Source organism: Rhinatrema bivittatum, chromosome 5 (assembly GCF_901001135.1).
Source record: "Rhinatrema bivittatum chromosome 5, aRhiBiv1.1, whole genome shotgun sequence".
NCBI classification, from domain to species: Eukaryota; Metazoa; Chordata; class Amphibia; order Gymnophiona; family Rhinatrematidae; genus Rhinatrema; species Rhinatrema bivittatum.
This window is the reverse complement of record NC_042619.1, coordinates 60,803,133-60,830,885: the sequence shown is the minus strand read 5'-3', so window position 1 is coordinate 60,830,885 and position 27,753 is coordinate 60,803,133. Positions and strand designations below refer to the sequence as shown.

At 43.5% G+C, this 27,753-nt stretch overlaps 1 protein-coding gene across 5 annotated transcripts in view; it reads right to left on the bottom strand.

The window, feature by feature from the left end:
- The window catches only part of CNTN5 (contactin 5), a 2,626,638-nt gene that overhangs the window by 522,694 nt on the left and 2,076,191 nt on the right, over positions 1 to 27,753 (bottom strand). For all 5 annotated transcript variants that reach the window (XM_029602387.1, XM_029602386.1, XM_029602389.1 and 2 more), the window contains one exon: positions 25,054 to 25,204. In XM_029602387.1, the coding sequence (XP_029458247.1) occupies positions 25,054 to 25,204 (151 nt within the window). The remainder of the gene's footprint in view (positions 1 to 25,053; positions 25,205 to 27,753) is intronic.

Sequence of the window (27,753 nt, the reverse complement as noted above, 5' to 3'; positions counted from 1 at the left end):
AACACACGCACACACTCACACACACATAGGCCAGGATTCATCATTCTGTGCAGAATGGTGAACCCTGCGCTACAGGGGGTGTCATGAGATAGCCTGCAGCCAGCCGCACCACAGCAGTGCGGTTTCGCCTGCTGCAGTGCGGCCGGCTGTAGGCTATCACGGACATGGTGCCACCGTAAAAGGTGGTGCTATTCCCCGTGCTACTGCCGGTGATAATGTTTGAAACATTATTGCCGGCAGCGGTGCTGCCGCTGCTTAGCATAATTCCCTCCCTAACTCCTCCCCAACTCCTCCCCTCCCCCTAATTTAAATTTTACCATCATGATAAGGGCCTATCGTGGCTTGGAAAATAACCCCCATAGTTAGATAAATAGATATCTATATATAAAGTTATTTTAAATAGATTTAGGGCCTCATTTTCCACGCCGCTCGCATGCGATAAGGGACCTTTTGCACGCGAAAATTCCCTTATCGCGTGCGATACCAGGATGGGGGCGGAGTCGGCACTGGAAGAGGAGGAGTTGGGGCGTCACCGGGACCGATTCTGCGCCGACGCCGCGAACAGCGAAAAGGTAAGTGCCTTTCCCTTCAGCTTTCGCTCCCAATAGCTACACCTCCTATGGTGGCGCTATTGGGTGCGAAACCGGCAGCGATCGCACCACGACGGTGCGATCACTGCCGGCTAGAGCAGGCCCTCCCCCGTTTCGGCCCCCCCCCCTCATCTTCTAAAGTATCGCAGGCCTGCGATACTTTAGAAAATGAGGCCCTTAGATAGATATAGAAATATAGTCCATAGGCATTTACTCCACTCTGCAATATCAATACAAGCACCATAATGCATGTGAGTAAATAATGAAAAGCCAATTTCAAAGTGCCATGTTTTCTTTATGTAGTACTCAGATGTAAGATTAACTAGAGGCACTGGGGCTGGAGTATGAACAATTCCTGGAGTAACTCCCTTGGATTTATCAAGGTAAATAAGTAAAATGCGTCATATTTGCAAAATTATGGTAATGAAATACATAAAACCTTAAGTTTAGGATTTCACTAACAGTTCAAGACATGCTATAAAGCTATAATGCTGTTCTTAGATGATCTTTGTCCATGAGCTTTAATTCAATTTGACTTTAGAGATTGCATCATTATAAATTACCTTCTTCCTGGGATTTTGGTTTTTACATTTAGTTACAGGGATGAACCCATTCTTGTCTTAAATTTTGGTTTAGTCAAATATTATACAATTTGCAATTCAAAGATAATTGAAAAAGGAAAGTAGCATTAGCAATACACATTTGCAAAGTAGAAAAAAATTAAATCCATTTATATCAATATGAACAAATCCAAAAACGTTAAAATTCATCTATTGCCCTCAAAGTAGAGTTGTGTAACAAAAAATTCCAAGGAGAAAATACAGTACAATGTAAAAGAAATAAGCAGCTGATTATCTCAGTAGTGCTTATACTGTACCATGTATGGGTTTATGCAATAAAACTTTAAATGAAGAGTAAAAAAAACCCAAAATAAAATACTTAACATACTATACAATAAGATCTGGGGAGTATGCAATACTTTACTTGCACCACACTGGTGTCATAAGTAGTGCAAGGCAGCCAATTATATTCAGCAAATGCACAGTCCTATAATCATATACCAGATTTTTCTTAAAACAATTTAGGCATATTTTTGGTTTTTTCTTTTTGTAAATAAAAGCCAAAAAAGACAGCTGCTCTAATGCAGTTTCAAAATCCAAGGAAGTCCCAGGAAAATGTTATTATACCACCAACTAATGTAAGCTCAGGGTCATCCTAGTGGATAAATAACTACTGTTCATATAAAGAAAATTCATGTAATACATCAGGGGGCCAGGTGAGCAGGGGGAGGGGGCTTTGACTCTACTGGGAATGGGGGCTTGGACATCTGGGGGGGGGGGGGGGGGGGTGTCTGCCACCACATTTACACTTTAAACTTTTTTTAAATTTTATTTTGGGGGAGTCATGGCCACCTTAACTGGCAGCCCTGGGTTGAAATGGGGGTTCACAATGACTCCTGTTCAACCTCCCCATTTGCCTACTTTCTTTTCTTTGTTTTCCCTGCTGCTTTAAATGTGTGGCAGGAGCCTCGGGGCCCACGTTAGTGTGCTGGGCCTCCAGCCACACATCTAAAGCTTACCAGGGAGATGGTGCTATTTTATAGTTGCTGTCCACATTCTTGGTCGGCCACTCTAAAATATTTGCATCAAATTGCCTAGTAATGACCCTCTCTGCATGCATTTGCATTATTCATGCATGGAAATTGCATGTGAAGAAGGTCATTGTAATAGGGGAGGTTATCTGGGCAGAGACATGCAAAATAGCATGTATATTGTGCGATATATGCGATATAACATGCATTAGAGCCCTAATGCGGCTTGATGAATGACCCTATATGTGTTTTTCGGTCTTTATGCCCATCAGCTGATTATTTGAAGAAACATAAGAAACATAAGAAATTGCCATGCTGGGTCAGACCAAGGGTCTATCAAGTCCAGCATCCTGTTTCCAACAGAGGCCAAACCAGGCCACAAGAGCCTGGCAATAATCCAAACACTAGGAAGATCCCATGCTACTGATGCAATTAATAGCAGTGGCTATTCCCGAAGTAAACTTGATTAATAGCCATTAATGGACTTCTCCTCCAAGAACTTATCCAAACATTTTTTGAACCCAGCTACACTAACAGCACTAACCACATCCTCTGGCAACAAATTCCAGAGCTTTATTGTGCGTTGAGTGAAAAAGAATTTTCTCCGATTAGTCTTAAATGTGCTACTTGCTAACTTCATGGAATGCCCCCTAGTCCTTCTATTATTTGAAAGTGTAAATAACTGAGTCACATCTATTTTGAATAGCAATCATAGGTCTGCTATAAGTTTATGTTTTTATATATATGTGCCTATAGATAGTTTTTCTTGTACATGAATTTGTAATAAACATATTTTTATGATTTTATTGGTTCACTGGAAAAACATTTTAGACATTTAATTATCAAATATTTATTGTGTATTCCATACTATCTGTCTGTTAGTTTTTGGATATCCTAAATCAGAGGTGGCGAGCTCTGGTCCTCAAGAGCCACAAAAAAGGCCTGGTTTTTAGGATATCCACAAAATTATGGATGAGATAGATCTGCATGCCCTGCCTCCAATATGTATGCAAATATCTCTCATGCATATTCATTGTAGTTAACCTGAAAACCTGGCCTGTTTTGTGGCTCTGGAGGACTGGAGTTAGCTACTCCTGTCCTAATTCATTGTGCCTTGGCATTGTTTTTGTATGGAATAGAAGTACTTTTAAGAGGGATAATTATGCTGTTTACCTTTTATAGTTAAGGTTATTGGTTTTTCTTTGTTCCAATTTGCATAAAGATGTAATTCCCATTATGAACTGTCCACTGCAAAATTAGACTATGATTTATGTAAAAACTGAAAAGAAGTGACTATGAAACTCTCAAAGGAAGATAGGAAATTTTCCCTTCCCTAGCATCTTTTTCTTAATATTTTTAGAATTTTCACTCCTTAAATTAATTAAAATGCAACATGGGGATGAGAGGATCCATAAGTATTATGTATTTAAAAGCTCACATTCCCAATTATTTTAGGTGTCGCATCTATTAAGGACAAATCAAGGTAAAAGTAGTAATCTGGGGGACTGTAAGTAAAACATAATTCTTCAAGCAATTAATGATTTGCTTATCTACCTAGGTAGGACAGATCTTAGATAGCTTGCTTGCAGTATCCTTTTATTACAGCAACAGTAAATTAACCACCCATTAGAAAAACATTTTATGAACTGTTATGGTGTCTAAGGTGCTATTCAGTAAGTAATATAAAAGCTGGAGATATAAACACAACCAAGTAAGGAGGAATAATTTATTATCAAGGAGTTCCTTTCTTTGATTGTCCCAAGAGTTCATGTTTCTGTTGTTCCACCACACTAGAAACAATTCATAAATTAATATCTGAGTGTCAGACTGGCATGGCGACGTCTGTTGGCACTTAGATATTCACCCTGCAGGACGAAGTAAGAGCATCTCTTCCTCCTCCTGGGGTACCAGGATACTTTCGGGGAGAGTGAGTGGGGGTTGGCGCCCCACTATTTTAAGAAGGAGAGAGAGGGATGATTTAAGCCACCACTACATTTATTTTTAAAAGTTTGGGGGGAGGACAGGGGCATTGGGCTGCTCCATCTCTATATATCATTTTTAAAACATGGCGAAAGGATGGGGGGAAATCAGGCCGGTGTGCTACCACATTTATTTTTTAGTCTTTCGGGAAGTGTTGGGGATACACAGGGTAGCTCTGTTGCTACATTTATTTTTAAAACTTTCGGGGAGGGCAAGGGGAGGGATAATGCACCCGCAAAATATTTTATTTTTATTTACAGGGTGGAGGTGTGGGAATAAGGCTAGTGCTGACCCACAAAGTTTTTTTTTTTCACTTTAGTCAGAATATTCAATGGAAACAAGTTCAGCTGAATATTCCCAGCTAAATGTAAAGAGGTCCATATTCAGTTGATATCCAGTTGAGCACATTAGCTGGATAAACATATTCGGCTAACGTGGCCAGGATATGATACATAGTCCCAATTTACTTAAAAAAATTCCATTAGAAAAATTTATATTTAGATATTGGGAGGTAGGTATTCAAAGGCATTTAGGGGGTCATTTTCAAATGCTTATCGTGTGCAATAAGCCGCTATCGGATGCGAAACGTCCCTTTTCACGTGCTATAGCATGCTGGGGAGGAGTTGGGGCGGCGAGGAGGTGGACTCTGTGGTGTCTTCGCTGGCGGTAATATTGGGTGCGAAAGCCAGCAGCAAAAACACTGCGGTGGTACAAAGGCTGCCGGCTTTCGCAGGCCCGCCCCCACCCCATTCGCCCTCCCACTCCCCGTTTTCGCTGGATTCACCATTCTGCGATAGAATGGGGAATCTAGGCCTTAGTCAGATAACCCTACAATTTATCTAAGCTTAATGGCAAGTTTTTGAATATTAGATTAATAAGTTATTATCCAATTCAAATTTAGTTGTATAAGAAGGAAGTATTCCCATAGACTCAAAGTAGGTCTAAAGTTATCCAGTCTTATGTAGCCAGATAGTACTCTGTCACTTAACTGGATACCTTCAAAAAATATATGGTTAAGTAGCACTCTTATAGTTTAAAAGAAACATTGTCTTCAGGTCTCCCAGCCCAATTCCCCCCCCCCCCCCCCACACACATATATTTTAAAGGCCTGTGCTGGCTGAGCCCAGCTCTCCCCTCCAACCTTCTTGATGAAAAAATGTAAAAATTTAAAGAGAGACTCTCTGGCTGCTATCAGAGCCATGCTGGAAGTACCCAGGATCCCAGCATAACATGATCCCTGGGCTGCAAATGGGCCCGAGTTTCTGGCAGGTACTGGGTGGATGGGAGGAGTGCATGCGGGATGAGGGGAGGAGACCTTAATTTTAGTTTCTGTTACCAGGGATTAGGGAAGGGCTGGAGCCGAGAGACTCACTATTAATTTGTACATTTTTTTTTTGTCAGAGGGTTTGGGGGGAGGCAGACTTGGCCAGCAGGGACCTTTCAAATTTATTGGGATGGGTGGGAATTGAGCCAGGAGGCCTGCAGTCAAGATATCTTTTAACGCATAAGAGTGCCACTTAAACAGATATCTTTTGAAGATATCTGGTTAAGTGGCAGGTTGTCCAGCCACAAAAGGCCGGATAACTTTAAAACTGGCCAGCTGGGTTTAACATTGTCCAACTAAATGTATCTGAATAACTTTAATCACGGATATTCAGCAGGATGTTCATCCTACGGCCTATGAGCGAAGTTAATGTTTACTGTAAACCGAGGCGATCTATATCTCATACAGGAACCGCGGTATATAAAATCTAATAAATAAATAAATAAATCTAACTTTAGCCAAATAACTTTTCCATGTACCAGCTTACTTAATATGGACAACTGGATTTTAAAATGTTATGACTCAAATTTGATCAGTGTCTGGTTAATAATACTGTACATCTTTAATTCTAATTATAGGCCTACATAATTTGTTTTGTCTTATATTGATCTTTAGTATTTGATATTGTTCTTACAGTATTACCAGTGTCCATAACCATATTCTACCTATACATAAGAATAACATAATGTTAAAAACTGATCAATAATCACCTGAAACATCAGATGATTTAATTGCACCTTGATAAGAAAGAAATCCATTGGCTTTAATGATTTAAATATTAGTCAGACATTAACAGTGAAGAAATCCATGTTGATAAGTGTCTGCACTGGGGATAAAATCTGTAGGAAATGGAAAGCTGCTAAAATTATCCTTATTCCCAATGCTGATGCTTGTCAAAACGAGGGACTGCATTAGACTTCTTCATCATTAAGATATGACAAATTTCTCCACTACTAAGGTCAATGGGTTTATTTTGCTCTCAAGATCCGATAAAGTCATCTCAAATTTCAGGAGATTTTTATCATAGCAAATTGGGAAGTTATTTTACATTGAGTTTTTCATAATTATTGTTGGAATTTGGTCATAAAACATTAGTAAATCAGTAAGAACAATGTAAAATATGAAAGAGAAATATAAATAAAGAGACTATATGTAACTTTCTTTAGAAGTAAAAGTGCATGATATTTCTTCTTGAAAATGGGTTGTGTGGCTTGCATTTCCTTCCTGTTGAAGAATAGTTGAGCCTGGACAGTATATACTTGAAAGTCATAGCAGATTATTATAGCTTAAAATTAGTAGTTCAAAATATGAAATGTCTCATTTAGGTGAATCTAATAAATAGACCAACATAATTGCTCTTTAATTGTTAAGCAGCAAACAGAAGATAACATGAATCTTAGTAAAGTATATAGAACAATAAAAAATGGCCCAAGAATGCAAATCAAAAGCTTAAAATTAAGGTTCAGATTCCATTTTTTTACAGTTTATGTAATTAATAGATAGGGACCATTCAGTGGAAAGACAGAAACACCTCAGAGAGAGAATCAAATTATAATAAAACAAGCAGAATACTTTGGAAATGAAGGCCAGACAGCTAACAGATGGAGAAAAGTAATGGTGCATTCATAACTAGAATCTGCAGGTAAGACATACAGAGAAACTGGTTCATACAGGATGCTTTGGAATAAAACAATATAGAAACATAGAAACATAGAAACATAGAAATGACGGCAGAAGAAGACCAAATGGCCCATCCAGTCTGCCCAGCAAGCTTCACACATTTTTTCTCTCCTACTTATCTGTTTCTCTTAGCTCTTGGTTCTATTTCCCTTCCACCCCCAGTTTTAATGTAGAGAGCAGTGATGGAGCTGCATCCAAGTGAAATATCTAGCTTGATTAGTTCGGGGTAGTAGCCGCCGCAATAAGCAAGCTACACTCATGCTTATTTGTTTTACCCAGCCTATGTTATACAGCCCTTATTGGTTGTTTTTCTTCTCCCTTGCCGTTGAAGCAGGGAGCTATGCTGGATACACGTGAAGTATCAGTCTTCTCCCATGCTGTTGAAGCAGAGAGCCATGCTGGATGTGCATCGAAAGTGAAGTATCAGGCACATTTGGTTTGGGGTAGTAACCGCCGTAACAAGCCAGCTACTCCCCGTTTTGTGAGTGCGAACCCTCATTTTCTCCCCTGCCGTTGAAGCAGAGAGCTCTGCTGGATGTGTGAAGTATCGGTTTTTCTTCTCCCCTGCCGTTGAATCAGAGAACTATGCTGTATATGCATTGAAAGTGAAGTATCAGACTTATTTGATTTGGGGTAGTAACCGCCGTAACAAGCCAGCTACTCCCCTCTTTGTGAGTGTGAATCCTTTTTTCCACATTTCCTCTTGCTGTTGAAGCTTAGAGCGATGTTGGAGTCACAGTAAGCATGTGTATGTTTATTTAATAAGGGTATTGACTCCAGGCAGTAGCCCTCATTCTGGCGAGTCACCCACTCTTCATTGGCGGCCTCTTGACTTTATGGATCCACAGTGTTTATCCCACGCCCCTTTGAAGTCCTTCACAGTTCTGGTCTTCACCACATCCTCAGGAAGGGCATTCCAGGCATCCACCACCCTCTCCGTGAAGAAATACTTCCTGACATTGGTTCTGAATCTTCCTCCCTGGAGCTTCAAATCGTGACCCCTGGTTCTGGTGATTTTTTTCCTACGGAAAAGGTTTGTCGTTGTCTTTTGATCATTAGATAGAATTTGGGACTTTGTAAAACCTAAAATATCTATCTGATTGGATCATAGTGTTTAGTTTTTTTAAAAGAAGGATGAAAGATTCACCCTGGTAGACACATTTTGGTCACTTTAATTTAAGAAAATGTTCAGCAAAACTTAGGTCCCTTTCCTTAAAATTGACTTGACTGCCTTGATTTAGAGGACTCAAACTGAGGCCCCTAAGTTATACTGGCTAGCTCTGAAAATCAACCTTATCTAGCTATGTTTACTCCTACGAAGCTCCTTCCCTCAGAGCTCTGCCCTTTTATCCCACCCCCAAACCCCAATCTTCAATCTTCCCCTTATCCCCTGGAGCCGCAGGACTTAGCACTGACAATCCCCCTCCCCCCCAGAACTTTGAACGTCATGACACCCTTGCTCATTTTCATCCTAGGTCATCTAACCTCATCCCCTCTGCAAGCAGGAGGAGGAGGTATGCTTATCTCCCCCCCTTCTCCAATGCTGATGTCAAAATTATACAAGTACGTGGTACATTGAAGCTCTAGCTTTAGTAGCATCACCTACTGATATCATTTTGAAGTCAGCACTGGTATATGGAGAAGAAAACACAACTGTTTCAGGTGCGATAGCCTCCTCTCACCTACCTATAATTAACCTCCACCCGTGTCCCAAATGTCTTCTATTTGTCATAGACAATTCTGTAAGTCCATTATTTGAAAAGAAGATCTTTATTGGATGGATATGGCTGAAGCATAGGTCATTGCATGCAACAATTCAATTACTAAATAATTACTAACATTCATTCAACTACAAAAACATCAACTATTAATATATTCTCAATCTCTAGGGTTGACTATGCTCTCGCCTGCTGAATTCCATTCATTCAATGCTCCATAGGATCCTGCTACTGCAATGTAGAGCCGTTGGGTTTCTCAGGGCCGTCAAAGCTTTGCCCCTCAGGTTATTATCCAGCAATTCAGTCCCGATTACCGACAAAGCTCTCTGCAGTGCATCAAAGTCCTGCTCCGTTAAAGAGCAGGTGTCATTCATTAAGGGCCTGATTTTCCAAAGCATTTACATGCATAAAACTGGATTTTACGCATATAAATGCACTTTACTTGCAGAAGTGGGTTTTTGAAAATTGCTACAATATATGTTATTGAATTGTCCAAAGGATATGCACATATATGTGCCCTTCATGCAAGTAAATGACTTTTGAAAATTACTATTGTAGTATGTTACATTTATACATGTAACTCCTTTGAAAATTCACCTGTAAGTATGCCAGTACAATTTGGGGTGATGTGTGGGCCAATCCTAGCTGTGGAAGCCTAAAATTTGACAGGCAACTCTTCTCACTGTCACCCACCAATGCAACGTAGGAGCAGGAATACAATTCTACATGGTATTCTCTACCCAGTCAGCCCAAAGTTGAGGCTGTAGGGTGGGCCAGCCCACCTTTACATTCTGTTCGCTGCCATCCCCCACCCTCTGCCCTCTCCCATGCTCCAGAGGTGGAGCACCTCCCCGGTTGTGGCCTCCCTGTTACGCTTGGGCTCCGGTCAGGAGTCGTGAACACCACCCAGCAGGGTGGCTCCAGGTGGAGAGAGACAGGAAGCTAGAAACAGTGTCTGGTTCCAGGCTGGGTCAGGGCAGGCAGCAAGTAGCAGTGTCTGGGTTCAGGCTGGGTCAGGGCAGGTGGCAAGTAGCAGCGTCTGGGTCCAGGCTGGGTCAGGGCAGGCGGCAAGTAGCAGTGTCGGGGTCCAGGTTGGGTCAGGGCAGGCAGCAAATAGCAGTGTCTGGGTTCAGGCTGGGTCAGGGCAGGCGGCAGAGCAAGGCAGGTCAGAAGGCCCGTAGGCCACACACACACACAGAAGGCCCGTAGGCCACACACAGTAAGCAGGGCAAGGCAGGTCAGAAGGCCCGTAGGCCACACACACACAGAAGGCCCGTAGGCCACACACAGTAAGCAGGGCAAGGCAGGTCAGAAGGCCCGTAGGCCACACACACACAGAAGGCCCGTAGGCCACACACAGTAAGCAGGGCAAGGCAGGTCAGAAGGCCCGTAGGCCACACACACACAGAAGGCCCGTAGGCCACACACATTAAGCAGGGCAAGGCAGGTCAGAAGGCCCGTAGGCCACACACACACAGAAGGCCCGTAGGCCACACACAGTAAGCAGGGCAAGGCAGGTCAGAAGGCCCGTAGGCCACACACAGTAAGCAGGGCAAGGCAGAAGGCCCGAAGGCCGCGCAAGGCAAGGCAAGAGGCCCGAAGGCCGCGCAAGGCAAGGCAAGAGGCCCGAAGGCCGCGCAAGGCAAGGCAAGGAATGAGGCCCGAAGGCCGCGCAAGGCAAGGCAAGGCAAGGGATAAGGCCCGAAGGCTGCGCAAGGCAAGGGATGGTCCAGGGACCAAACGCACAGCAAGCAAGGAAGGAAGGCTAGAGCAGGAAGCCCAGGCGAGCTCGATGCCGAAGCCCTGAGGGAACTGTCAGGCAGGGTTATAAGGGACAGCCCAGTACATAGAGAGGAGAAGGGAGATGGACTGGGCCTGTCAGGAGATCCAGCTCTAGAGGGACCCCTGGTGGTGAGGCGGTTGCACAGTAGCCATAGCCGTAACACTCCCTTCCTTAGTTGGAGTAGGTCGGTTCCTTACTTTCTCTGCTTATGGGGATGTGGATGGAGCCACATGTGAAAACAGGCCCCTAAATTTAGATACTCAGCTCTAGTCAATTTTCAAAGGCACCAATTTAGGCATCTGTGCCGGAGTTAGAAACCTAATATTCAGCCAATATCTGACTTGCAAAGTTAGCTGGGTAAACTTTTCCAGTTAACTCTTCAGAATATTCATCGGTGTGGTAGCCCCACTGAATATACCTGACCATCTTTAAGATAGCCAGATAACTTTACCTGGCTAACTGTAGGATTACCGTACTCTATTGGCATGACCAGAGTTAGCCAGATAAGTAATATCCAGTAAACTCTGAAAAACGGAGTTAGTCAATAACTTATTGGCCTACTAAATTCTGCTCCACTTCTAGGTGCCTGACTAAAAGTGCTAGATGCCTAGATCTGCTTAAGTGAAGTTACCACATGATGTGACCCTAAATGTAGGTACTTAACAAGGGCTGGGAGGTGGGATGGCATATAAAATGAATTCAGTTGGGAGACAGAATTTAGGAACCTACAACTAATATTTCATACTTTGCACCTAATTTAATTTAAATGTCCAAAACTAGGCATAGGGATATATTCTAAGTGTTACGATATTGAGGGAATATTATAAGCAATACCATCGGGGGGTCCTACTATCTGTGGTACAAATGTGAATGGAATTGGATGAGCAGGTCTAATGTTATTAGGGGTGAGAACAGACATTTAGGAGTAGATAGTCATTAACAGATGATGACCTTGTAAGGACAGTTTTCCTGTAGGAAACTAGACTACATAATAATGAGGTCCAAACTGAGTAAGCCAGCAAGCAGGAAAGTTATCTGGCTAGAATAATCTGGATAACTTTAAACAGATATTCAGCAGAACTTACCTAGAAAACTGTTCCAGTGATTATATTCATATAAAATTACCTGGATTATCTTAAGACAGGTATGGGTCTGACCAGTCTTTCCTGGCCAACTTTGTCAGTGCTGCCTGGACAAAGTGAAACTGTGCTCCAGTATTGCCCCTTTTTGCCTGAAGAAATTTTGTGCAGGTAATAAAATTGCCTGCACTAAATTTAGTCGAGGAACGTGGGAGAATGTTCACATCTTCTAAAAGGTAAGCTGTACAAACGCTTTGAATATCGATCGCAGTGTATTTATAAGAAAAGTGAGCAATGCTCAGGTTGTTTGCAATATACCAGTTAGATGAAATGGGACTTCTTTCCTTAAGATGGAAAATAGGTAATCTGGAAATTAAATGTATGCTGATGTTGCAAATATTTAGTAGCATATTTAAAACTGCAAATTTTTCTGTGACACAAATGTTTAAGCAATATTTTGCTGAAGTTTTACAAACACCGCCCATCAATTAACAATGTCTATGATTTACAACATAGAAACAAATAACTGAAAAAGATTTTCTGTCTGAAACTTTAAATTTATTATAGATGAAACCTAATAAAAGGGAGATTAGAATGGCTGCTAGTCCTGTAGATTCATCTAGGCCTAAGCCTGATAGGAACAGGGTGCTAAAAGTATTTTTCAAAGCAAAAAGGTCACATTTCTTTGACATAAAAGAGTCCAGCCTGATATCACTAAACCTAAAAAGGCATGTTAAAGAAGATCTCTGTTTTTCAGACAAAAGATTTCAGTTATAGGACTTGAGGTCCTCTATATATATTTAAAAGGCTTGTGTCATGTTGGTCGTTCACTCAGTCACACTGTCGTGCCTTTCTTTGGCTACCAGATGGCGCCCGAAATAGTGGCAGGTGCACTTTGCAAAGACAATCTGCTCCATCTGCAAAGCACACACACACTCAGAGACACATAGACACACACAAATACACAGACATACACAGGCTTACACACACAGATGGGCATGCATATGCACAGACAGATACACACTCAGATACACACACACATACTGGCAGGCACACACACAAACACACACACACAAATGCTCACAGGCAGGCAGGCACAGGAACAAGCAGAAAGAAACACACACACACACACACACACACACACACCCAGGAAGAGACACACACACATGCATAGGCACAGGCAGACACACACAGGCACACACACACATGCAGGTAGGAGAGCACACATACACACAGGCACAGACAGATAACACAGACACATACAGGCAGAGATACACACACATACACACACAAAGAAAGGCACATAAATAAGCAGGCAGGCACTGGAACATACACAGGTACAGGCAGACACACATAAACACGCACACAGGCAGACATGCATATACACACAAATACACATACACATAGTTTCCCAAATACTGAAACACAGGGATACACACACACACACACACACACACACAAATGCACACATACAGGCAGACAGACACACAGGCATAGGTAGGCACAGGCAGAGACACACACACACAGGAGAACACACACAGGCACATGCACATTCGCAGGCAGGCACATACACACACACACACACACACACACATGTAGCCACAGGCACACACAGGCATACACATGCATGCAGACATATACACAGACACACACAGGGACAGTAACCTTTAAACCAGCATGTGGGCACACATGTGCACGCATTCGTCAGCTTGTGCCCAGGGACACAGCTATTTTATAATATATGCACATATAGGCATGCATGCTATTTATTTATTTAAGCATTTTTTTTTTACTGACAATTGTTGGGAACATCTCATCGGTTTACAGATAACAAAATGCAGCAGCAAGCTTTACACAGAACTCGGAACAAATAATATAATTGTAGCAACAGGTTATACATGGGATGGCTATACAAGGGATGGCAACAGGCTTTACAAGGGAGATGGAACTGGGGGATTAGGTCTAAAGAGGGATCAAAACAGGGACAAGGAACAGGGGTATTAAGACTAGGAGGGATCAGAGCGGGGGGAGGAACTATGTGTTGACAGCATAAAATAATAGGCTAGAAGACAATTGAGTAAAGATAATTAAAAGCAAAAGAGAGGCCTGGATAACTGGTTACATTCAAAGGGTGTGCCACTAAGAGCTGAAAGAAAAAAGGGGATTGCGAGAGGCTCAAAGGGGGGGAAACAGAGATATCATGGGAAAGGCTAGAGGTAGGAGGTATGTACAAGGGAAGGGAGCAATGGTTAGAGTTAATCAGGTGAACTCCTGGTTGAATAGCCAAGTCTTGAGGTTCTGTTTAAATTTCTTTGGGCACAATTCTCTGAGATCTCATCATTCACTGCTATACACTCTAACTCTCCCATCTTTCTTCTTAGACTTTGTCAGTGGCATACAGACATTTCAAAGTGTGTTTTATGTTTGTATTAACAGCCTTTTTTTTCAGTTGATAGGGATAATTTGGAATCTTTTAGCTCAAGTGATTCTTTACTTATAGGCATGTATGAACATAACATAAGAACATAAGAAATTGCCATGTTGGGTCAGACCAAGGGTCCATCAAGCCCAGCATCCTGTTTCCAACAGAGGCCAAACCAGGCCACAAGATCCTGGCAATTACCCAAACACTAAGAAGATCCCATGCTACTGATGCAATTAATAGCAGTGGCTATTACCTAAGAAAACTTGATTAATAGCCGTTAATGGACTTCTCCTCCAAGTTCTTATCCAAACCTTTTATGAACCCAGCTACACTAACTGCACTAACCACATCCAGAACCACATTGATTTCAAAACATGAAAAGAATGTATACATGCGTGAAGAACAAAAGGCACACCCACTGAGTGACTGTCGGCTTTCCTCTTTGTTCTAATTTAAAAGCTGCTCTATCTCATTTTTAAAGGTTAGCACCAGCAGCCTGGTTCCACTCTGGATAAGATGGAGCACATCCCTTCAGACAAAACTCCCCTTTCCCAAAAAGGTTTCCCAGTTCCTTACAAATCTGAATCCCTCTTCCTTGCACCATCGTCTTATCCATGGGCATGGGAACAGGGAGCATTTCAGAGAATGCTACCCTGGAGGTTCTGGATTTCAGTTTTATACCTAAGAGCCTAAATTTGGATTCCAGAACCTCCCTCCTACATTTTCCTATGTCATTGGTGCCCACATGTACTACAACAGCTGGCTTCTCCTCAGTACTGTCTAAATTCTTTATCAGTGACGCGAGAGGTCCGCCACCTTTGCACCAGGCAGGCAGGGGTGAAGAAAAAAAAGGATTCGCAATCACAAAGCGAGGAGTAGCTGGCTTGTTACGGCGGTTACTACCCCAACCAAATGCGCCTGATACTTCACTTTCAATGCATATCCAGCATGGCTCTCTGCTTCTACAGCAGGGGAGAAGAAAAAAAAAACCAACAAGAGCTGTACAACATAGTCTAGGTAAAACAAATAAGCATGGGTGTAGCTTGCTTATCGCGGCGGTTACTGCCCCTACTACCCCTAACTAATCAAGCTAGATATTTCACTTGCATGCAGCTCCATCACTGCTCTCTACATTAATGGTGGGGGTGGAAGGGGAATAGAACAAGGAGCTAAGAGTAACAGATAAGAATGAGAGAAAAAATGTGTGAGGCTTGCTGGGCAGACTGGATGGGCCATTCGGTCTTCTTCTGCCGTCATTTCTATGTTTCTATGTTTCTATGTTATCAGGTGATCGAGTCTACCAGCCACCCAGCTATCAACATTCCTAACAATCGAATCACCCATTATGACTCTCAACCTAACCCTTCCCTCCTGGGCAGTAGCCCTGGGAGACACATCCTTGGTACGAGAGAACAATGTATCTCCTGGAGAGCAGGACCTTGCTACAGGATCAATTCCTACTGTACCAGGTTAATGTTCTCCAACCAGGAGACATTTGTCCTCCTCCAAGGCAGCACCAGGGCTGCCAGACTGCCTGGAGTTGGGAATTGGCTACTATGGCCCTGAAGGTCTCATCTATAAATCTCTCTATCTGCCTCAGCTCCTTCCAGAGTATCACACAAGTTAAAAAAGTAAAAAGAAAAAAAGACAAAAAAACAAAACCTGCCAATATGGCTAAATGGTGCTGTGAAAGAAATAATTCAGGCTATAAAGGTATTCTGTAAAAAATGGAAAATGACCTAAGGGGAAAAAGTAGAACAAAATAGAAATACTCTACTAATTTCCATTCCATGTACCCCTGTAGTATTCTCTCTTTTTTTCTCACGACAATATCAGTACAAAAGCTAAGAATTCAGTACATACAGTTCCATAAATGTTGCAGGTTTTTTTTTCATTCTCCTTTTTTCTTTAGGCTTTGTAGTAATCAGGAATAAACTCAGCACAGTTCAGTACACACTGCTGATTTCTTTCTTTCAGCATGTTTGCAGAACAGACAAAAAATTCAGCATTTAGCACTCATAGGTCCAACAAATGTTACTATTGATTCTTCCCTCTTAATGTGTGCACATGTCAGCACAGTAACGAGAGCGATGCTTTTCAAAATTAAACTCCTAAAGCACCTAAGGCCTCTACTTGATGCAACTAATTTCAGAACACTACTCCACACTTTATTGTTCACTGGCTTCAGTTTATGCAATGCCCTATACCTTGGTATCTCAGCAACTACACTGAGACCTCTGCAAACTGCACAAAACACTGCCCTTCAAGTCTTACTAGTCCTAAATAAGAGGCTACACATTTCACCAGCCTTGTTTAATACAGACTCCCAATCAGCTAGTGTGTGCAATATAAAGTTTCCATTATCATCCACAAATTGCTCAAGAACCCTGAAAAACCATGGATTAGTACCCTATTAAAAATTCTTGTACCACATAGAACATTTCAACTGAGCCAATCTAAGTTAAGTGTGCAGTCACTAAAACAAGCATGTCTAGCCACAACTAGAGAGCCTGCTTTCTCTGTGGCTGGTACGGTTCTCTGGAACTCTCTTTCCAACTCATTAAGAATCACTTCCTGCACAAAAAGTTTTAAAATATTATTAAGGGAGATCACGTGAGGCAGCAAAGCAGGTGGATGTAGGTTCCTCTTGCTGCACCTGACCTTGATATCCAACCCCATCCTTTGCAAGAATTTTGAGAAGAAAGACCCGTATCGGCAATAACACTCATCAGTATACTTCCTTTTGCGATACTGCCGCAGTTATGGCCTCCCGGTTAGTCAGAAAAGAGAAGGAAAAGGAGAAAACCCGGGCCCAGGATCCGCCATCGCCTGCTGCGGGGGAGCCGAGCGGAGCTATGTCCCTGACCACGGACCTTGCTAATATCAAAGAGGCAGTGACCGAAGCGCTGGGGCATGGCCAACACCACTGAGGATGCCGAACTCCAGAGCGAGGCCTGGTGCACAGTGGAAGGCCCGACGACCACCGCCATAGGACGCCGAGGCTTGGAGGTGCTCACAGCGGCTGCTGGGGAGGCCAACCCGTGACCTGCAGAGGAGCTAGCAAGGAGAGCAGGCCTGTGTGTGGGCCGGGCGCAGACAGGGCATGCAACAGTAACCCCCTCCCCCCCTAGGCCTTCCTCTACGTGGCCGTGGTTTTTCAGGATATGTCCTGTGGAAAGTCCTGAGGAGCTCTTTATCAAGAATGTTATGGGATGGTTCCCATGAGTTCTCCTCCGCCCCATAACCCTCCCAGGGTAAGAAGTATTCCCATCTGCCTCGACGCTGACAGACGTCAAGGACCTCTCTTACCTGGATTGACGAATTTGGTTCGGTAGAGATCCGCGGAGGTGAAGGATCTCTGTGAGAGGGCCAGGAGAGGACCAAAGCATGGAATATGTTGTGGATGCCCATGGCACGAGGTTGCTGCACTTGATATGACACAGCTCCTACTCTTCGAAGAACTGGAAATGGGCCGATGTACTTGGGAGCCAGGCGATGAGAAGGAAGTCTCAACCTTATGTGTCGGGTGCTTAACCACACCTTCTGACCAGGATGGAAGAGTGGAGTGGGACATCTATGGGCATCAGAAGTGCGCTTGGAGCACTCAGCGGCCTGAGTAAGGTGTTCTTTGACTTGATTCCACACCTGATGAATGGTATGGGCCATGAATTGCGTGGCTGAAGAAGGAACAGTCAGAGGAACTGGAAGTGGCAACCGAGGTTATCGCCTGAATACCACGGAGAACGGAGATATATCGGTGGCAGCAGCGACGTGGGTATTATGCGACAACTCAGCCCGGGGTAACAGATTGGACCGGTTGTCCTGCTGGTCATTCACGTAGGAACAAAGGAATGTGTTCAAGGTCCGGTTGGTCCTTTCAGCTTGACCATTGGCCTGTGGGTGATAGGCTGACGTGAAATTCAAGGCAATGTTGAACTTTTTGCATAGAGTGCGCCAGTACCTGGCGGCAAACTGTAGTCCTCGGTCGGATATGATTTTCTTTTGGAGTCCATGGAGATGGAAAATATGTTTCAGGAACAACTTGGCTAATTCAGGGGCCGATGGGAGGCCCGGCAAGGGAATGAAGTGACCCATTTTCGAAAAATGGTCGATGATGACCCAGATTACGGTATTGTTCTGGATGGAGGCAGGTCGATCAGGATGTCGTCAAGATATACAATTACGAATGAGTACAGGAGGTCTTGGAGGATTTATTTCATAAGGTGTTGAAAGACCGCTGGGGCATTGCATAGCCCAAAGGGCATCACAGTATATTCATAGTGCCATCCATTGTATTGAATGCAGTTTTCCAGATATCTTCAGGTTGGATGCGTACCAGATTGTACGCACCCCTCAGATCCAACTTGGTGATGATCCGTGCCCCTTGAAGGCGGTCAAACAGCTCACTGATAAGGGGCAGGAGGTACTGGTCTTTTTGGGTTATGACATTGAGTCCTCTGTAGTCAATACAAGAGCATAAACCGCCATCCTTTTTCTTGACAAAGAAAAATCCCGCTCCAGCGGGAGAATTGGAGGGTCGAATGAACCCTTTTTGTAAGTTCTCTTTGATATACTCAGACATGGCTAGGGTTTCTGGATGAGACAATGGATAAGTTCTGCCCTTGGGAGGTGTGTCTGGTAGAAGTTCTATAGGGCAATTTCACTTGCGTAGCGGAGGCAAAATGTCCGCCTTCTGCTTCGAGAAGAGGTCTTCAAACTCAGCATACTGGGTAGGCAAACCAGATAGGGTGGTAGACTTCAAGACAGAGTCAGCTTGAGATGCTTGACGTAGACATGTCTTCTGGCATTTGGAACCCCACTGCACCAACTTCAGGGAATTCTAATCGAAATGGGGTTCGTGGACCTGGAGCCAGGGTAGCCCCTGGATGACTGGATGTGTGGAATGTTTTAACACATAGAAGGACATCTCCTCCTCATGGAGAGTGCCCATGGTAAGACGGACAGCCACTGTTCACTGGGTGATGAGCCCTGGAAGATGTTTTCCTTGAATGGAGGTGATGCGGAGGCTCACATCTAATGGCTGGAGAGGAATGTTCAGAAGCTTGACAATGTCATCCATGATGAAGCTGCTACTTGCTCCTGTATTGACAAGAGCAGTGGTGATGAAGGAGTGGGCCTCGATGCCCAGAGAGACTGGAAGCAGGAGTTGGTGGCCAGTGACAGTAGTGCCTAAGCTCGGGACCCCCGCTGGGCTCAGGCGTTGCAGTTTTCTGGATGGACCGGACAGGACTGCCGAAGATGTCGGAAGACTTTCATCGACTTTTGCCGGAGTCGATGGTCGATCTTCCCGGTGAGGGAAATCAGGTCCTATAGTGACGTGGGAGTCTCACGGATGGAGAGTTCATCTTTGAGAGCCCTGGAGAGTCCATCTAGGAAGATGGCTTGCAGACAATCTTCTTGCCACCCTAGCTCAGCAGCCAGGGTCCTGAATTCCACTGTATACTCAGAGAGGGTCCGTGACCCTTGGCGGAGGTGGAGTAGATTATGGCTGGCTACAGCTTGGCGGCCTGGGTCCCCGAAGATCTGCTTGAAGAGAGCAACAAACTTGGATAGCTTGGAAAGCATGGGATCAGAGCGTTACCACAATGGAGAAGCCCATGCAAGAGCCTTCCCTTCTAGGCGGGAAAGGATGAAGGTCACTTTAGTGGTTTCCTTCAGGAGCAAGGAGGGTTGCAGTGCAAATTTCATGAAGCACTGGTTGAGGAAGCCACGACAGGAGCGTGGGTCCCTGTTGTATCAAGGAGGTGCAGGGAGTACCAATGATGCTTTGGATGGCTTAGAGGCAAATAGGCCCACGGGATTGGCCAGAGCTGTATCTCACAGCTGGGAACAAAGCTCTTCCACCGAAGAGGCTAGCAATTCCAAAGTCCTGCGATGTTCTTGGACTGAGGTGGCCACATCCGGTAGGGCCCTGGAGGCGGGAGACTCTGCCGAATCCATGGCCTTGGCAACTTGTTGCGCTTGGAGGTGGACCATTGCCCTGGAGCAGTGGAGAATGGATCCCTGGTAGGGACCAGGAAGCACCTGCCCCCAGGGGGTGGAGCACTGGAGGAGACAGAGGCTAGGATGAGCTTCACCACTGGAAGCCCGCTCTCTCCCTGGGTGGAGCCCGTAGGGACCTGGGCCACTTGGACTTAGGTGGGCCTCGCAGGGTCTCCTGGAGTAGTAGAGAGGCATGCCCACGAGCAGCAAGGGAGCGCGGTCAGTCACTAGGCTGTAGGTCTGGAGAACCAAGGAAGGCCAGTACAGCATAGGCGATGACAAGGCAAGGGACAAAGCCAGAATCAGGAGACGTGGTCAATGGCAGCCAGTGTCAGACTCCGAGAATCAGTCCAAGGAGTAGACAATGAAGCAAGGGTCAGGTTCCAGAGGTCAGACAAGGTCACAAGGCAGGCAGAGGTCAGGATCCAGGCAGCGAGCAGAATGGTCAAGGAACAGGCCGAGATCAGTACCAGAGAAGCAGTTTGAGGGTACTACCTGGGGAGACAGGACAGACAGATACTGGAACAGACAGATGCTGGAACAGAAGGATGCTGGACAAGGCTGGAACAGTAGGATACTGGAACAGAAGGCTGAAACAAGATTGTGAACACGGAGGAAAACTAGTACACTTTCAGTGCCGACCCAATTTCCAAGGAAAGGAAGTGCAGGCAGGGACTTCCTTATATCGTACGTTCAATCAGGGCGCGCCGCGGAGCTAGGACCCACCACTGGCCTTACAAGAGGCCGGCAGTCTGCGCATGCATAGGGGCGTGGCCAGCGCCACTGAGGATGCCGAACTCCGGCGTGAAACCTGGTGCGCAGTGGAAGGCGTGGCGACCACCGCCGCGGGACGCCGAGGCCTGGAGGTGCTCACGGCTGCCGCTGGGGAGGCCAAACCGTAACCTGCAGAGGAGCTAGCGAGGTGAGCAGGCCCGTGCACGGGCTGGGCGCAGACAGGGCGAGCAACAGAACCTGTGTTGCCATCTGGGAATATTTCCAGCTTAGCAGTGGAGAAGCAGTGAGGTTTGGAGCAGGAACAGCTGATAGCACCTTCATAGCCTATGACACTTGACTCTATCTGGATCATAATGGTATGACTGAAGACAAAACGATTGCAAACTTTGAGAAGATAAAAGGTGGCTCTACCTCACTGGAATGGTGGTTAGTGATGCAGGAGAAAAGTGTTGATAACTCTAAATGCTTACACACTTAGGAGAAAAAGGTACTTAGTGGCTGATATTTAAAAAAACTGAGCTCCTTAGTTTAGGCCCCTTATTTTCAGTTGAAAATTCACATAAATTTAGGATTATAAAATTTGTGCTCATAAATTTAGGATTGCTGTTCGTTAGCTATGATTTAGGATCCTGTGACATGCCTAGTGCTGAATATCAGGGCTAAGTCTCTAACTTTGTTTCCATGCCCTAACTCTGCCCCTGTGCTCACCCACATTTTAGACTCCTAAATTTGCGAACTCGGCCTTAATACATATTCAAAATGCCCAAATTAGGAGACAAACTGCAAACGTTAGGTTCCTAAACTCTATGAAAATAGGCTTCTTATTCTACAAGCTAATTCATTTACTTTCGTTAAAGATAATATTTCAATGAGAAGAAGAAGAATTTAGAAAAAGGAACTAAAAAGAAATATCTTAGACATTAATTTTCTTAAAACTCAAAACATTTTCTGTAAGGAAACTTCTGCCAATTGGTCAATAGTCAAATTTATTATTGGCCTGAAAGCAAATTTTAAAATGACTCTTTGGCTCTTGATAAGGACTTATAAATGTCAAAGCAAAATGATTCCAAAAGAGATTCTTTTTTGAAGCCATTAAGTCTGCTTGAATTTATACCAAAGCAGGTTTTCCATTCTGCCATTTTGTTGATATAAAAATAATAAATAAATAATAATAAAAAAATCTTTGTACCTGAACTGAACTGTAATGCTGTTTCCCTGCTGTTTTTCCGAAGAAGGCATATTTCACTGTTGTGGATTCAAGCTTCAAATGTTCCCTGATGTTGCCCTGAGCCACCCTGACCAGAAGGAGATTTTTGTATTAAGATAGGGTGACCTTGATAAATGACCCATTGCCTAGCTAAGTACAGAAACTGGCACTTGGAGAACAGCTCTGTTATTTATGATCCAGATCAGGTGATTTCCTTTTTGAGAAATAAACATTCAAGGGTCCAGTCTAGTCTAATCTTGGACAGTCATTCATTATCCTCTGTAGATTCTGAGTTACTGGCTTCATGAGAAGTGGATGTTTCCTTATCTTCTTTGGTACATGGCAACTTGTAATTTGTCTTGCCTTCTCAGATCAATAAATGTTTTCTTCCCTTGTTTTATAATTCACTGATTTATGACCTTGCTCTCCTCAGCTTCTATTTTTGACTTAATCTCTGGCTATATTTTCCATTGTCTAAGTTACTATTATTATTAAGAATTGGTAACGGATAAAGTAAAATAATTTGCTATTTTGTTTATAAACCTTTATATAAATATATATTTATGTATTTATATGTAAAATGTTCAGGTTACATACACAGAAATACATCTTTTATCTAAGGTAAACTCAAAGATCCTAGGTATAGGAGTTGCTATCATGTCAGTCTTAAAATAAATTGAGAAAAGGTGTATGTCCAAAGGGTATAGTGTTCCACGTAAGACAAAGTAGTATTCCTCCAAGTCTGCCTTCAAAACAATGTTCATTTGTACTTCTGAGTTATGTGTAATGAATACAGTTCCCTGACATGGCCGGGTTTCTCCGTAGGGGGTTGTGTTGGGAGAGACCCGCAAAGGTAGTTCCACATCTGTATAAGAGAGCAAAGAATTATAAACGGAACTGGGACTGCGCTTGTTACACATAGGGGCGGATTTTAAAAGCCCTGCGTGCATAAATCCAGCTACATTTACGCGCGCAGGGGGGTTACGCGTGCCGAGACTATTTTGCATAGGCCCGGCGACGCGTGCAAGCCCCGGGACATACGTGCATATGTCCCGGGACTTAAAAAAAGGAGCGGGGCGTGGGCGGTCTGGGGCGTGGCGTGGCGTGACCAGAAGCCTCCATAGGGCCTCTAGGCCAGGGGATCGCATGCCGGCACTTGGCCAGAGCACAACCTACGCCTGCCCAGAGGCAGGCACAACTTTAAAAACAAAGGTTGGGGGGTTTTAGGTAGGGTTGGGGGGCGGGTTAAGTAGGGGAAGAGAGGGGAAGGGAGGGGGGGGGGCGGAATCAAAGTTCCTTCCGAGGCTGCTCTGATTTCGGAGCAGCCTCGGAGGGAACAGGGAAAGCCAATTGGGGCTCCTCTAGGGCTCGGCGTGCACCCCCTTGTGCGCGCCGACCCAGATTTTATAACATGCGTGCGGCTGCGCGTGCATATTATCAAATCGGGCGTAGATTTGTGTGCGCCGGGTTGTGCGCACAAATCTACTCCCAACCCGTACCTTTTAAAATCCGGCCCAAAGCTTAGAAGCACAAATAAACACTGTTTTGAATGAAGAGTTGGAATACTACTTTGTCTTGCTTGGAATATCTGTACCCGTTGGACACACCCCTTTTCTCAATTTACAGGTTTCCTGTGTGTTCCTGTTTATGCCTCAATATACAAATGTTTTTACAGTCATAACATAGAAACATATACTATGATGGCAGATGAATACTGCAAGACCCATTTAATCTTCCTATTTTACCTTCCTTTATACAGATGGTTTGGGCTGAAACATAACCAGAAATCCATTTTCTAACAGCCTTTCATATGTTGTAATCCAGTAGAAGGCACAGCAAATGTACAGCTGTAACTAGTTCTGTAACAATAAAAAAAAATTCCTTCCAGATCTCAAATACAGTGATTGACTCAATATTGCTGAATTAGCTTTTCTCTCCCATGTATCTTTATCAGGGGTTGGCAGACTCTTATGTATGTGCTGCAGCACATTCAGTTTAATATTGGGAAAACTTAAGGCACTACCAAACTTTTTTCGAAACACTGAGTCAGTGTCGGCTTGCAAGAGAGATCGAACCTCTGTTAATTCTTCCTTGACATTGAACAGACTCTTTAAGAGAGAAGTTTTATTTGCACAATTTTTTACTTGCATTGATAAAACTCTTATAAAATATTATGAACAATGATTAAAACTGGATATGCACTGAAAAATATTAATCACATGCTAGATGTGCAGTCTGTGCTTTGTCCATTAAGGTCACACTCTCATCACATTTGATTTGGTGTATGTGTAGCTGTGAGTGAGTAGATTTTGTTATTTTCTATTTTATTAGCTTTTAAACAATGTACATCAAGAATAATCCTGAATAGACAATCCAGGAAATAATTTGACATAATTAGCAAAAAAAGGAAAAAAAATCAATATCCAAAGTCCATCATTTAGAAAGTCCAAGAATATAAAACCATAGAGGCCGCTAACAAGGTAAAAAAAAAAATGAAAATTATCAAGAGCTATTCCGTCCTCAATAAATAATATCATCCCTAGTAGAATTCAAGAACTCATCTTTTCCTACCCTCTAGTTCTCAGTTTTCTTATGATCTAGAAAGTAACGAAAATGGGAGGGCTCAAAGAATACAGCAAATTTTAATAAACATTTACAAGAAATAAGGAAACAAAAGACTTACTGTTATATGATCAGAACAAAGTAGAGAAATCCTGTTTGAGGTATGAGGTAGCATCCTCACCCTCTGAGAGAAATAATTAATTCTAAGTCTATAGCTAATTTCTCACTTATAGTGACAGGAACAACATTTCCATGCCTTACATCATGCATAGCACTTGCCTGTCAAACACGAGTATTGCAAATGAAACAAAGACATATTGGACTGTTATTATCATTCACACTGAACTCTTTTGCGTTCATGGATGAGCTTTCTAACCTCTTATTCTGTCGAACTGCCTTATCGCCTTTCCTCCATGAGATGGTTGGTTTGGGAGAGGCATGTGGTTTACATTCTGTGACAACTTCTTGACCCTTGGTAATAACTAATGTTTTCTTCAGTTCTTTCTGCTCAAAAACAGGAGCTGAGGCTGTTGCAAAAAGGGGAAAAATATGAATGCTAGAGAGGAACAATGAAAGATTTCTATAACCGTGCACTCAAACAGATGGCTCATCATGCATTTTCACTTTTTCTTTTGAATATCATTGAAATACAAATTCTAAAGCATCTATACAAAATATGATGCTAAGCCACGAGCAAATTCAAAAGGCAGATCTAGCACCTCATTATTCTTCTGCAAATTAAAAAAAGCCATTTCTGGCTACAGCATTTCATGCAGAATGATTATTTGTCAAACTCAGCAGTTTTGGAGGCATTTCAAACAGCTGAGTAATTGAAACTGATAACTTTTTTTCCATCCACCTGCAAAAATTGTAAAACTCTAAAGGAAAGAAGAAGAAAGACAAGAGCACAATGGTGTATGTCAGTAAATTTGTGATGACCTTTAAATTCAAACCAGAAGAGCAAATACTCATGCGAGTTTGGAAAGATCATTGGTAATGAGTTCAGGTAAATAATGTCTAGTAAAACTTGCCCAGGTCATCTATTAAAAACAATCAAAGCATTCTGCATGCTACGGAATATTTCCAAACCAAGCACAGCAAGTAATAATATGGCATTTTAGATGCTATGGACCAAAAATGTCTAATATATGTGATACAAATGACCAATATAATAGACTGCAGGGAGACTTCAGTGAAACAGCTTAAGGAACTATAGAATTAACAACTTTAGGGGTCAATTTTAAAAGGAACGCGCAGCCGTCCATGTGCGCACGGTTCCCAGCGCGCACCCATGGCCATGCCGGTTTTATAACATGCACGCGCCAGCACACTTCCCCCAGGGCAGCGGCTAATCCCGTATTTTATGCGCTCAGGGCCGGATTTTCAAAGGATTCCTCTGGATTTACGCGCGTAACCGGTCTTGCACGCGCTGGGCCTATTTTCAAAAGGCCCAGAGATGCGCGTAAAGCCCCAGGACGCGTGTAAGTCCCGGGGCTTGCAAAAAGGCGGGGGGGGGGGGATGGAGTTGGGGGGGGGGTCAGAGACTCCTGGCAAAGCAGCCATTTGCTGCTGTGCTGGGGATTGTGTGCCGGGCAGCCCAGGGCTGAAGTAAGTTTTCAAACAAAAGTGGAAAAAAAGAAAAAGGTATGGGGGAAAGGGCAGGGGAGGTAGGGGAAGGGCAGGGGAGGTGGGGTAGGGGGGTAGGGAATGGGGGAAGGCAGTGTGTCTCGGTGCAGGCTGGGCGTGCGCAAGGTGCACAATCGCGCACCCCTTGCGCGTGCCAACCCCTGATTTTATAAAATCAGGCACACATGTGTGCGCGCCAGGTAGCGCGTGCACGTTTAAAAATGTACCCCTTAGGCCTTTGAAAATTTGGCCTTAAATGTAATGATATCAAAATGGTATCTTCTACCATTTGCCACGTATATCTAATATATTTGACAGTGCACAGTAGGCAATTTGAGGTCAATATTCATAAAAGCATTGCGTACACAAGTTATCCAGCTAGCTTTTCTGAATATTGAACTCTAAGCATTTTCCCGATAGATTCAAAATGGGGAAAACTCTTAAATATATAAGGTCCAAAGAGCAGTATGCAGGAGGTATAAAAGGGTAAACTTAATAGACTTTTTTCACAAATGTGGAGCCTCTGTTGATGTTCTGGCTGCAAGAAGCAAAGTAGCAAAGGCAAGAACAGGTAAGAGAACAGTTGAAAATGAAAGAGGGAGTGATAAACAGAAGTGAATGTGTGGGAGAAAGAAGGACATGCATGCATGCAGTGTCAAGATATGTTATCAACTTGTTCCTTTCTAAGATAAACCAGTTTTACCCACAATTTCTCTTCCTTTGAGACACAAACCAATCAGCTATTCCCTCCCCCCCCACCATTACCTCTCCAGGTATCTGTCATTTATCGACTTCCTGATAAATCCCCCTTCTCCTCTCTTACAAACTTTGACTTGACATTCTTCTATGATGATGACCCCTCTAATTCTTATGCCTCAAAACTCCTTGCTTTAACCTTCTCATTTGATTTCCAATTCTGCTCTACCACCCCCAACTCACCAACATGATTTCTCCCTTGACGTAGTCCTTTCTTCTAACTGTTGTCTCTCAGATTTCTCAACCTCAGTTCTTCCCCTCTCAGACCATCATCTGATAATTTTCACACTGTCCAGTCACCACCAAGACCTTCAGGAATCTCCAAGCTATTGACCTTTGTATCCTCTCCATTAATGTCTTATCTCTTCTCTCCTCCATTACCATCTCCTCTCCTCCTCTCATCTTAGTTGATGAGTTAGTTTCATTTTACAAAACTTTATTTTTTTAGACACTCTTACCCCTCCCTTTACCCATCCTGTAAGATGGACCTTGCCTTGTGACTTGGCTCACCCCCAGAATTTGCTTTCCTCATTTTAGTGCCATTCTACAGATCATCTCTGCATAAAATCCCATGCCCATGCTGATTTCATATATTTCAAATTCATGCTGATCTCCTTCTAATACTATTTCACTTGCTAAGCAAGACTAATATTTCCACCAGACAACTCTCTTGCCTCCAGCATTCACCATCCAG